This window comes from Podarcis filfolensis, assembly GCF_964270895.1.
Source record: "Podarcis filfolensis genome assembly, chromosome: 2".
Lineage (NCBI taxonomy): Eukaryota > Metazoa > Chordata > Lepidosauria > Squamata > Lacertidae > Podarcis > Podarcis filfolensis.
The window spans coordinates 35,784,938-35,798,301 of NC_139605.1; the positions used below are offsets into that span (position 1 = coordinate 35,784,938).

Sequence of the window (13,364 nt, forward strand, 5' to 3'; positions counted from 1 at the left end):
CCTACTCCCCCCCTTCCGGTCTTTGGTTGCTCTGAACAGCTTCTAACCACTGTGGTACTGTAGGAATTATACATGAATGTGTCATCCAAAGTTCCATATATGTATGTATGAGTGAAGGGTTTCAAGAATATGGCAGTATCTACTATGGCCACTGACCAAATTAGAAGTTAGTCAATATCAGAATCATCAAAGGTCTAGATTTTTAACTTCACCATAACCTGTATTTCCAAATGGAAATTGAGTCACATCCGCATTCTCACTCTGAAATTTACAAAATTATGTGGGGTACCTTGCATAATCGAAGGTTTTTACCAGTTCATCTAATATCCGGTTATTTTTCAGGTCAGGTTCTGTAGCTGCCTAGAAAAGAACAAAGGGGGTGCTAATTCGCTCATACATTTCCAGTATCTCAAATCATCTGCACAAAGCAAAACATAAAAACCAAGTATGCATCCTATTTCCTTAAAACATCTAAGCGGCTAGAGAAATCACCTCTTTTACTGAAAATCTGAGAAATGTTTTATAAATGTAAGTTTCTTTTATCAAATTATAAAAAGCTATTACTAGCAAACTAATAAACTCTTAACTCCAATTGCCAGAAATTCACTGTTTTATTATGGCTGCAATGACTTTTTGTAAGGCAAAAGGATATACACTGAAGATGCTAATATTAAGTCACATTCAGGGGTTGGAGGAGAAATTAGAGAGAGAACTTAAAAAGGATAAAACTTCAATTAATGGTGGAACAAACAGATACAGATAACGCAAAGGTTTGCGGCGTATAAATTATTCTTTTTATAAAAACTGCCTGATATTTATCTTTCTTCTGCTTTTAGTTGCCTTGTATGGTGCCAAGCTGATACATACTGTGTTCCATTGAAATAAAACTAATTGTTTGATGTAGATGATACAAAGGCAAAAACAAGTTATTTGCTCCAGACATATTTACAAAGCAGTCTTCAAAACCAGCACCAGGCGTCAGGGGAGACAGGAAGCTGAGGCTTTCCATTCTTTGTAGTCCAATTCATACCTTCAGGAGGAGGGAATAAGAGGCAAACATACTTTCCCGGTGCTTATCAAAACCTCTGCTTCAGTTTTTAGTGAAACTTATCATTTTAAGAAGCCTGCTAAAGTCCAACAAGCTTGAAGCGACAACTAATCCCAATATGGTTTAGGGTAAATATGGCTCCCTGCTATTTACTTTTCCAACAATGGATTTACAGCCAACATGCTGTGCATATATAATACAGACTTCATTTGCTACTTAGGAAACATTACTCCCAGATTTGCTACAGTTCCTCAATGCTGAGCACCATCTCATGAGCCATAAAGGTTTGGGTACACTTCAGTTATTAGCTAGGCATTCAATTTTAATTTATAATAAATTTTATTGAGCAGTCACAAGAGAGATTTATGGTGGGATGCATCAATTAAAAGCACACAGAATGCTACAACTGTGAGACAGAGGCTAGATTAGAGCATATGACTAGGAACCTAGGAGGTCTGGATGGCCAGAAACTCAGTGGTAGGCCTTGAAAACTTTGCTTCACAGCCGCAGAAACCCATGGAAGATTTTGGGCGGGTCATTCTCAGCCTCAATTGCCCCCCTCTGAAATGGGTCTTACCTTATATGGCTGTGGTGAGAGCAATTCTAGGCTAAAGTATACGTTTTGCAAATTTTTAAATGTTGTATAAATAAGTAACAGTAAAACGGCCAGTGTTCAAAACTCCCATTGTTTTAGGTGCATTTTGCCACAGGGAATTTCATTAGCGCAATTAATTTCTGAGCTCTGGGCGCAGTACTGCACCTAAGATTTCAGATTAAAACTGCAGAGTGGAAGGAAAGGAGGACCTTTTTCTGCCTCCCCACTTCCAGCTACTCTCTGAAGACTGGAGAAGAGACCCTCTTAAGAATATTAGGGGGGGCTAATTATGAAAAATAAACATAATATTTTAGCTGCAGTTTTCAGCTTCGTATTCTTGTTATAAAAAAGCACGCCTCAACATCCCATTGTTGCGCCTATACCCTCGGTTTAAGGTGCCATTTAGCTCCTAGCTTTCATATCTCAGTTTTTAACCCTGAAAAAAGCAAACCTATGTCTGTTCTGGGTGAAGTCATTTGCACCTCAAGGAAATCCCATAAGATCTCAGTAATTTAACTGCATGCACATTGTGCTCTACAAATACTTACAAGTGACAGCAAACTATGCTGGAAAGAAAGTTAAGCATTTACCATACGCTGTGCTACTCGCTTGCTCACCATCCAAGTCATAGATCGAATTAGGGGGGGGGGCAGGTTGTTCCATTTAAGATCCCAAAATGCCTAAATCAGGCACTGATTGAACTAGAAACATTTTCCAATACCTCCAAGTGTTCTCAGTTTGTAGAACTGTAGAGCATTTGCTTCAACAGAAACAGTAGGACAGGAAATAACACTTACCACACAACATGTAGGGCACTGAGTTTTGTAGGACAGGGACTTGCGAATGCAGAGAGAACAATCTGGAGGAAAAACAAACACAACATAATTAGAACACCAGGCTACTTGGCAGCGCTAGAAGTGCTGCAGTTTGATTTTCAGTTGGCAGAACTTGGAGTGTAAATTTCATAATTGGTTTCAATTTCCCTCAGCGTATTAACTTTGTGCTCATCGTTTTAATGGTGAAAAACATTTATCAGAAGAGCAACCTCACAAAGTAGAGGAAACTATACGATGCAACCTTGCAAGTAGGATGAAACACATTCATAGTTCATAACATACATCTAATGGGCCATAATGGACCACATGCAAACAGGAAATGCTATGCCATACTTTGGTCCTGCCAGCTACTTCCTAAGATAAACAAACCATACATTTCAGAACATCCCTGTACAGGTGAACACCTTGGAGTACACCAGTTCTTTCTACACAGAATTCTAACTACAGCCAAGACGTGTGGATTTAAAAAAAAATTAAAAACATATTCAATTAAAAAAAATTCGATTAAAAACATATTCAATTAAAAAAAATTAAATAAATACAGGGTGCTCTGCTAGTGCAATCATTAGCTCAGGTGAGAACAAAATTACCTTTGGGTTGGGTTAGATGACCCTCGGGGTCTCTTCCAACTCTAGGATTCCAACAAATGCTGTTCTAAAGGTTTCGTGGATTGTTAGGTTAGTTGACATTCCCTTGTGTTTTTGAAGGTAAAGATCCAGCAACCCATGTTGGCATGGAAACCTTTTGCATCAGGCACCCATGGTCAATGGTAGCATAAGTTTAGGTTTTTTCTTCAGTTTAGGACATGAAACTCATCCCTGTCCTTTAAGTTAGACAGTCAGAAGCCTGTGGCAGAAAAACTTAAGTAGCCTACCTTCTGTCACGAATATCAATACTTTGTTTTGGAAAAACCATCTTTCTTTCAGCCAGATCCTAGACAGTGTTTTAGGCAACCCCTCCTTTTAGGAAACAAAACCTTTAAGTTCTTGTCCTCAAGGGACAACATTATTTAATCCAACCATTTGGAATCAACAAATTTATATATATGCTTCTTAATCCAAATTACAGTATGCTCAAATCAGCTTGCAAGAACAGTAAATATATAGCCCCAACCAGTAAATGAATGATATAGTTATACTAGCAAGCTAACAAATATTACAATTAGAGCTACCCTGAATGTATGAAAAACTTTTCTTTCACAAGAATTAAAATATCCACATTCAACTGAACAATTTTTCACTAATGAATCCAAATCACAAAGGGATCTGCAGCAGAAAAGGCTTTTAAGTATCAAAAGGTTACATTTTAAACCAATTAATTTCCATCACAGAAGCAGTATTAAAATAAGACTGGGGAAACTGGAAGTTGTTCATCTTTATCAACGTAAGAGAAGCAAAAAACAAGCTCACAGAGAAATCCAATACCAAGGAAGTTCACCAGTTCTCACAAACAGTAATTGGACAGCCCATCTCTCAGCTGGGCAACCTTGTATCCAAGCTCTCATCTAGGGCATCATCAAGGCTTAAGGGATCCTCCATCATGAGCTCCTCCTCGTCTCATCAGAGAGCCCATAAACCTTTACTACCAATAATTCTTCCCATAACAAATTGAGTGGGGCTTCTCTCTAGGCAACAGGAGGCTATGTAACTGGAATCAGTCAGTTCCCACCCTCCAGGCCATGTGGAGATGAGACAATCAAAGAAGCAACAACCAGGTCTTGCAGAACTCACATCAAACCACCATACCACATTAAGATGTGTTTTGAATAAGTGACAAATTCCTTGTTCACTATAGCACTGGTGTTGACGCAAGTTTAAAATTAGTAACTAATCCATTTACATCACCTTTTATGATGAATACTAAGAAGCACTGGAGCCATTAACAAAGTTCCTGTTCAACGTCTACCCTGTCAATCAATTAAGTAGTCGACACAATTAATGATACATAATTCAAAATGCCATATATGAAAATCCATACTGGAAGGGAAGCTTTGGAGCTGCATGAATATGGATCAGCTTAATTGGTCTGTCTGGCAATCCCTTGAGCACCAAGACATTTTAGAACGTGAAAGGACTGGTTGATGTTATGTTCAATATTAATGTCCCGGAGGAGCTGGAACACACTTAGAGATAAACACTGAAGCTGAACCAAAAGAACAGTCTTCAGCACTACACCTCATTTATATTTGCGGTGACACTGCAGTAGATCTCTGTCTAAAGAACTGTACCTACAAAACTAATTACAGCACTCAACTGAATCGCCAAGTAAGAAGAACCAACTACTGTCCAGCCCAGTCTCAGGAATATCCAACTACATTAAACACCAGAGAAAGGAAACCAGGACAAGGGACCCCAAGCTGTTCAGCACAGTCAGAACTATACCACAATGCCAGCAATGTTTTAATAAAATCTTAGCTATAGCCTTTTTTACTATTTTTACAAAGGTGGATGAAGCTCTCTAAACAATATGATCTTCACAGTGCCACTATACAGATCTATGGCATATTCAGAACTTTGTCTACAGTCACAGTCATCCCATCTCAAAAACGGTTTCATAAGAGCAGCAGCAGCTACAGGAAACTACAGCTGAAAAGAACATGGGTGAATATTTTTACTGCAAAGAAATACTAAAGAGGCAGAAACTTCTTTGTTCAGAGAAACACATCTAGGAGACCTAACAGAAGCTCATGAGGTTATGAATGATGAAAATAGAGTAAACGGCTACATTTTCTCACACTATGCTAGCTTTCGGGATCAGGTGGAAGTTTATTGTGGAATTGGTGTTAATAATGCACAGAAGGGTCTTTTTTTTGCACTGTCCACAAGACATTGCCATCATCAAAATGCCAGCCTCTCATTTTTCCATTTTACAAAAAAACCCCCACACATTTAAGTTTCTATCTTACCACAGAAAATCTGGAAAGTAAACTTGTCATGTATCTGCATTCAATTGTGATGGGGAAGCACATTAGCACAATTGTTAGGTGAGTAGCTTGTGGCACATATGACAATATTTTTGTGGCTGGTCCTTATTGACACACCCCTACCTCCATTTGCTCCTAGCATGAGAATAACCAAACCATTTTGTTTCTGGCTGCTCACAATGCTAAAGGAAAAACACTTATTTCCTCTGATAGATGCATGCAGAAGGTATGCTGGTTTTCAAAGGAGTGAGTCACTCAAGATCTCTGCAAAGTAAATGTGAGCGATTACCTTGGAAACTAATCAGAGTACCTACAGCAGGCTTTAAAATAATAATGTGGAGGTCTTGTACAAGGCCTGTTGATCACTCTTGTGCAAGCCTTGTACATTAGGTAAATAAAGCTCTTGACATCAGTATTGCAAGATTAACAACAAATAGAAACGACTATTTTGCATATCCCTCCGCCCACAAACCTTCATTTTGCTCACTGAGAAACATGATAGCTAAGGTTGGTAATGTTCACTTCTGCACACTTCCTGAAGAACTGGGTTTTTAAAAAAGGTGTTCATGCAAAGCTCCAAAAAGATCTACATGCAAACCGAGAACATAAAAAGGTTTTGCAGAAGACAGTGGAGTAATTGAGGGGAGGGGCAGAAAAAACACAGCTGAATACTGCAGGTTAGCTAACCATGACATATGGTCAATAGCATGCAAATCTCATGTTTTAAAAGGTAAATCAACTTATGATAAACATCAAACAAAAGTAGAAAAAAGGAAGTCATGCATGCAAACTGCGCATTGCAAACAGGCTAAACCAGGAGACCTAAGGTGGGAAAAACATACCGCTATTTCCAAGTCACTTTGAGCATCTAATAATTTGATTGTATCATACCACTGTAATTAATGATACAACTATTCTAAAATCAATTAAAATAAGACCGGACCACAAATAGTTTTGTTTAGCAGCCCCACACATCTTTTTGCTCCATAAATAGTTTAGACCCTTATATTTCTAGTGTTTGCTGTGATAGAAAGCTGCCTTAAACAGAGTCAGACCATTGGTCCATCTAGCTGTCTACTCTCAATGGCAGTAGCTCTCCAGGATTTCAGACACGGTTCTCTCCCAGCCCAACCTGGAGATTCCAGAAATTGAACCATGGAACTTTTGCATACATAACAGACGCTCTGAGCTAGGACTGCTTCCTTACCATCTTCCTTATGACAGCCATATATGACTTTCATGTCTTCCATAGGCCCAGGGCAAGTGCTAAGTTTTGTGGTGAAGGACCTTGAGAACAAATGAGAACTTACATCCTGACCATCCATGAGAACTGAGAGAATGGCCTCTGCCTCCCTCTCTCCATCCCCAAATGGACTACTGTCTTTGATAGCTGTCTGCACCTCCTCCTGGCATCCACATTTTTACATATGGAAGAGTTTTTAATATTTTTAAATTATTATAATTGTCTTTTATATATGAAATTGGGTATTTTTTAAAATTCTGAAGTCACTTCAAGATACTTTATGGGCAGTGACTCATATATGGAATTAAAAAAATTAAAAAAATAAAATACGCATATCCCAAACTTTAGAGTCCTGGACCTTAGCTATGGTCCAACAGCCATATCACTAAGCACACTTATTCAGAAATAAGTGCTACTTGCTTCCAAGTAAATATGCTTAGGATCAAGTTAGAGGTCAGGTCAGCACCACCAGGTTGTATTGTACTGCTTGCCTTGCACTCAGGGCACTGTAGCATAATAGGTTGCAGGCAACCAAGAACCTCCTATTTAAAGCAGACAGCAAGAGCCACTTATGACGAGCATAACAGAACTATAATGAAACCTGGTGAATCAACAAGTCTGCCATCAATTTCTGTAAATTACAAACTCCCAATACCACCCTACCCTAAAGATTAAAATTTCTAGTTTATGTATGTTAGCACTCACATATTGGATTTTAAAAATTCAAAAATAACTAAGCAGTGATATAAAACAATACATTAACAGGAAACAAAAATGAAATAAATAACTTGTATACTTACAATTATGTGAACACTGAGGAATGATCATTGCAATATTGAAGTAGTCAAAGCATATTCCACAACGCAACAAGTTATCCACTTCCTGAAATGGGATTTTAAAAGTTTGTTTATAAAGATCTGGCAAAATGAACAGGTCAGATTACATTTCAAAAGTAAAGTTTTTCATTTGGAGAAACTATTTACTGAGAAAGAATAGCTGGATAAAATTACCGCCACAATTACATAATAGAGGCAACATAATAGCTTACTGACAAAATACGATCATTATGATTTATTGTGCTTAAAATTGTTTAAGTTGGTATTCAACTAAGTTTTACTCAGAGTAGTCCTACTGAAATTAATGAACATGACTAAGTTATGTCCTTTAGTTTCAGTAGGCCTACACAGATGAAAACTTAGTTGACCACCCTAAGTACAAAATTCAAAAATAAAAGCAGGCACTGCCCACAAGCTTACAAGCAGTGTTCAAAACAATCTAAATCAGTATTTTGACAATACAGTACTTTTAGCCGAATAAAGATATTGCCCCAATGTGAAGGCTATCTTTGTTTTTTATTTGATTTCTGCTCTCTATTGATAGAAACACCCACAGGCGGTTTATCAGGGGCCAAGCCTGAAACCATTTTAATCCTTTTTGAGAAATGATACCAAGTTACCCTGTGTAAACAGACACAGATCTTTTTCCCCGACACATTAATGTAGATGTGGCAACCACCTTTTCCACATTTATCATGGCAGGTGAACAAAACACACTAAAAGAAAGCGCATGATAGAATGATTCACACAGACATACAGAGACACGAGTGAGGTGCAAGTCTCCTTTGTGACAGCTTCAGTACAGTTTTATAGAGCTTCAGGGTGAAGCTAAATTCTTTAAAAGGGCAAAGAATTCAATGTCACAAATGTTCCAGCTGCGCTAGCATACCAGCTTGCCTGACAAAACAATCCTCGCTCCCCCTGCATGCTGTTCTGGGGGTACACCCAACACTCAGAGGGATGGAGGGGAGCCCTGTTTCAGAGGTGCAAGTGTAAGGTGAATCCTGCCCAGTGTAGGAAAAAATGCAACTATTTATCAGCCACCTCTAGCCCTGGAAGTTTAGTAAAACGAGAGGCCTGAATTTATGAGAAAGTTGCATTTTGTCCCACTTGCAGTTAATATTAACAGCTGCATCTAGCACTATTTCCAGGGTTTAGACTTCATTGTGAAGAGCAATTTATCAATGTGGCTAGCAAATACTGACGATTTGGTATTGACACTACAGGAGCCAGAATCTAGTACCAAAAGAGTACTGGAATTGATTCAAGAATTCGGACAAGTAGCGGGATTTAAGTTGAATAAGATGAAAACTAAAGTCTTAGAGAAAAATCTAACAGTGATGGAGAGAGAAAGGTTTCAGAAGGAGACAGGGTTAACACTGGTTAAGAAAGTGAAATACCTAGGGGTTAACATGACTGCCAAGAATGTGAATCTGTTTAAGGATAATTATGAAAAATGTTGGATGGAAGTGAAAAAGGATTTAGAAATATGGTCAAACCTGAAGTTATCATTGCTAGGCCGAATTGCTGCGATAAAGATGAATGTATTGCCAAGGATGTTGTTTTTGTTTCAAACATTGTAAATATTAGATAAAATGGAGTGTTTCAAGAAGTGGCAGAGAGATATCTCTAGATTTGTCTAGCAGGGCAAGAAACCTCGAATAAAATTTAAGATATTAACTGACACTAAGGAAAGAGGTGGATTTGCCCTGCCAGACTTAAAACTTTATTATGAATCAGCCGCTTTTTGCTGGCTGAGAGAATGGATGCTTCTTGAGAACACTGATGTGTTGGATTTAGAAGGTTTTAACAACGTTTTTGGGTGGCATGCATATTTGTGGTATGATAAGGTCAAAGCACATAAAGCGTTTAAAAACCATATTGTCAGAAAAGCACTGTTTAATGTTTGGATAAGATACAAGGATTTGCTTGAAAATAAAACCCCAAGGTGGCAGTCACCAATGGAAGCGAAGGCTCAGAAAAAGCTCAATATGGAGGCTAAATGGCCGAAATATTGGGAAATTTTGGAACAAGAGGGGAGACAGATTAAAACTGCAGAGTTTTGAAAAATTAAAAAATAGAGTGCGAGATTGGCTTCACTATTATCAAATAATGGAGGCATATAATTTGGATAAAAAGATTGGCTTCCAGGTGGAAAAATCAAAATTGGAAACAGAACTGTTAGATTCCAAAACTAAGAATTTGTCAAGAATGTATAACTTGCTGTTGAAATGGAACACTCAGGATGAAACGGTGAAATCTGTTATGATTAAATGGGCACAAGATGTTGGACACAACATTACGATGGCTGACTGGGAACAGTTATGGACCACAGGTATGAAGTTCACGGCATGTAATGCCTTAAGAGAGAATATAATGAAAATGATATACAGGTGGTACATGACACCAGTCAAGCTTGCGAAAATCTATCATTTGCCCGATAATAAATGTTGGAAATGTAAAGAGACTGAAGGTACATTCTTTCACCTTTGGTGGACATGCCCAAGGATCAAGGCTTTCTGGGAGATGATTTATAACGAAATGAAAAAGGTATTTAAATATACCTTTCTGAAGAAACCAGAGGCCTTTCTCCTGGGCATGGTCGGCCAATTGGTGCTAAAGAAGGACAGAACTTTCTTTATGTATGCTACAACAGCAGCAAGAATACTTATTGCAAAGCATTGGAAGACACAAGATTTACCCACTCTGGAAGAATGGCAGATGAAGGTGATGGACTATATGGAATTGGCGGAAATGACTGGCAGAATCCGAGACCAGGGAGAAGAGTCGGTGGAGGAAGATTGGAAGAAATTCAAAGATTATTTACAGAAGCATTGTAAGATTAATGAATGTTAGAAGGATGTTGGAATGAATTCATGTGATTTTAGCAGAAATGTTACAAAGATTTAGAAAAAACAGACTGTTAATTGGTGAAAGGAGGGAAAGTAAATTTATATCAATATCAAGATAAATTTACAGGACAAAAATTTGAAAAGAGGGAAAGGATTTGCTGAAATGGATAACTGACTTAGAATACAAAAAAGGGAGGTGTGAGGAGGTCAGGGAAATAAGCTAACGAAAGAAAACAAATGGGAAGATTTGCTGCATTTTTTCTTGATTTTTCTTTTTGTTTAAGGGATTTTAATTCTTTGTTTTTTCTTTTTGATCTTTCTTTTTTCTTTTTTGTATTTCATCTTTTTTTGTTTAAAATGATGTTTTTCTTGATTTTTCTTTTTGTACCTTTAAAAACTTTAATAAATATTTTATTTTAAAAAAAAGCAAATACATAGGCTATATATAGGTGTGCATGCACACCCGCATATATCACCACCCGCCAAGCAGGCCGGATTTAGGTATAATGAGGCCCTAAGCTACTGAAGGTGTGGGGCCCTTTATATGTCCAGCTGTCCTTTGTTTTTTGTGTTGAATATATGCTATATGGTAATTTATGGACCAAATAGGTATCTAAAGCCATTTGCACAAAACAACATATGTATTTTATCAAAGTAATTGTTGAACTGAAATACAATTAGAAAGTATATTAATAGTGAAACGCAATTAAGAAGTATATTCATAGTGAAATAATTATTAAGCTCTAACTTTAAATGATTTTTTATTCATAACAAACTTAATAATGCAAACACATTGGCATTTGGCAATAACGAAAGTTCCTTTAGAAACACAATTTACAAAGACTCATCATCTAGTCTCTAGAAACTTGCTGTTAACATGAAATAATAACAGGTGTAAATATATGATGCAAACTACTAATAATTATAAATAGCAGAATGTAAAAGGTAAAGGTACCCCTGACCATTAGGTCTAGTCGCGGACAACTCTGGGGTTGAGCGCTCATCTCGCTCTATAGGCTGAGGGAGCCGGCGTACAGCATGACTAAGCCACTTCTGGTGAACCAGAGCAGCACACAGAAACGCCGTTTACCTTCCCGCTGGAGCGGTACCTATTTATCTACTTGCACTTTGACGTGCTTTCAAACTGCTAGGTTGGCAGGAGGTGGGACCGAACAACAGGAGCTCATCCTGTCGTGGGGATTCGAACCACTGACCTTCCAATCAGCAAACCCTAAGCTCAGTGGTTTAGGAGAATGTAAGCACCCTATACAGTGGTACCTCTGGTTGCGAACGGGATCCATTCCAGAGGCCCGTTCACAAAATGAAAGGAACGCAACCCGCAGTGGAGCGTCTGCGCACATGCGGGTTGTGATTCGCTGCTTCTGCACATGAGCATGACATCATTTTGCGCGTCTGCGCATGTGTGAGCGGCGAAACCCAGAAGTAGCCCTTTCTGGTACTTCCAGGTTGCCGTGGGACATAACCTGAAAGAATGTAACATGAAGTATGACTGTATATAGAAATGAGCAAACCAGTGATATATTAGGGAGCAGGCTAGGAGGTGGGGCCCATTACTTACATCATAGCAGTCTACACCACACAAGACACTATTGCTGTATGTAGGTTTTATTTTATTTGTTTTTTATCTTATATGTTGGAAATGTACATCCAGGTTTTTCTTCCTTTAAATTTTTGGGGGGCCGCCAAGAGAGTGGGGCCCTAAACTATAGCTTGTTTGGCTTATACAATCCGGCATAACTACCCAAGAGCGGCAAAGGATTTGAGGACCTCAGACAGCAACCTTTCAAGAGAGATGTCCTTTAAGTTAATTGGAAGCTTTAAGTGTGGTCCCCTCTGCCGCCGCCCCTGAGAAGCTTCGGCTCCAAGGCGAGCCTTTCGAGAAGCGACCCGGAGGCCCCAGCTTCCAAACTGAAGGAACCTTGATTTTGCTCCAGCAACCATTCCACCCACCTACACAAACATACGGGGCTGCGGACGGCTCTTCCGCGGCAGGCACTCCGCACATGCTCAGAAGCGCTCTTGGGCATTTCTTGCCTCGCTTGCCATAGGGATAAGGGCCCCTCCGGCAGGTTCTTCCCCGCAGCTTGCTGGCCCCTTACTTACTTTCAGCGCCTGGAGAGGCTGAGGCCACGGAGACTCAGCCGCCGGGACAGACATGATTTCCCCGCCGGTGCCTGAACTCCGCCCTCCTCGCCTCCCAAACTCCGAATCACCCGCGCTCTCCGCCTTCCGGAGCGCGCGGGACGCCACGCACTCGTTTCCGGCGCTGAGGCTCATGGGTAATGTAGTTTGTTGCCCCCCCTCCCGTGTTTCTTAAAGCAAATCGCGCTCCATTCTAATTCCCTTGCAGCGGGGCAGAAGCAAGGGAGGGCAATTGACTCCGCTTACTACGCCGCTGTTCGCTAGTGGAGCAGGCAGGCTGATGATGAGAGTGTTTGGGGAATGAATTTCCTGCCAAGTCAGCCTCCAGCCACCTGGTTTCCCACCTGGAAGAGATATGGGGACTCAAGAGTCTTGTATTCAAGGGCTTACTGTACATAGACGTGTGTATGTTCATAATAATAATAATAATTTATTTATTTATACCCCAGCCACTCTACAGTCATACCTCGGGTTACAGACGCTTCAGGTTGCACGTTTTCAGGTTGCGCACTGCGCCGAACCCGGAAGTACCTGAACAGGTTACTTCTGGGTTTCGGCGCTCGCGCATGCAGATAAACACTAAATCGCGCATGCGCAGAAGCACCGAATTGTGACCCGCGCATGCGCAGATGCGGCGCTCTGCGGGTTGCGAACGTGCCTCCCAGTTCCCGCACGGATCACGTTCGCAACCTGAGCGTCCACTATATTCATAGTAAGGAAACGGAGGTGGCTCCCAGTTCTGCTTGATTTCCTGTTGGAAACATAGGGATCTGCCTTGTGAAAAGCTAGAGCCGTGGTTATTCCCAAACTTTTTTGGGCCACCCCTCCCCCTTGGTTCTGTAAACTCATTCCCAGTCCCCACCCCCCC

At 39.9% G+C, this 13,364-nt stretch overlaps 1 protein-coding gene across 3 annotated transcripts in view; it reads right to left on the bottom strand.

Annotated features, from left to right (window-relative positions):
• Positions 1 to 12,592, bottom strand: part of RAD18 (RAD18 E3 ubiquitin protein ligase) — a 113,440-nt gene extending 100,848 nt beyond the window's left edge. For 2 of the 3 annotated variants that reach the window (XM_083601784.1, XM_083601783.1), the window contains exons 1-4: positions 12,458 to 12,592; positions 7,446 to 7,527; positions 2,441 to 2,502; positions 290 to 360 (exon numbers count right to left, since the gene is read on the bottom strand). In XM_083601784.1, coding sequence (XP_083457910.1) covers positions 290 to 360; positions 2,441 to 2,502; positions 7,446 to 7,527; positions 12,458 to 12,511 — 269 coding nt within the window. In that variant the 5' untranslated portion in view covers positions 12,512 to 12,592. Of the gene's footprint in view, positions 1 to 289; positions 361 to 949; positions 1,031 to 2,440; positions 2,503 to 7,445; positions 7,528 to 12,457 lie in introns of all 3 variants that reach the window. The other variant, XM_083601785.1, reaches the window with a different exon arrangement.
• Between the last annotated feature and the right edge of the window lie 772 nt (positions 12,593 to 13,364).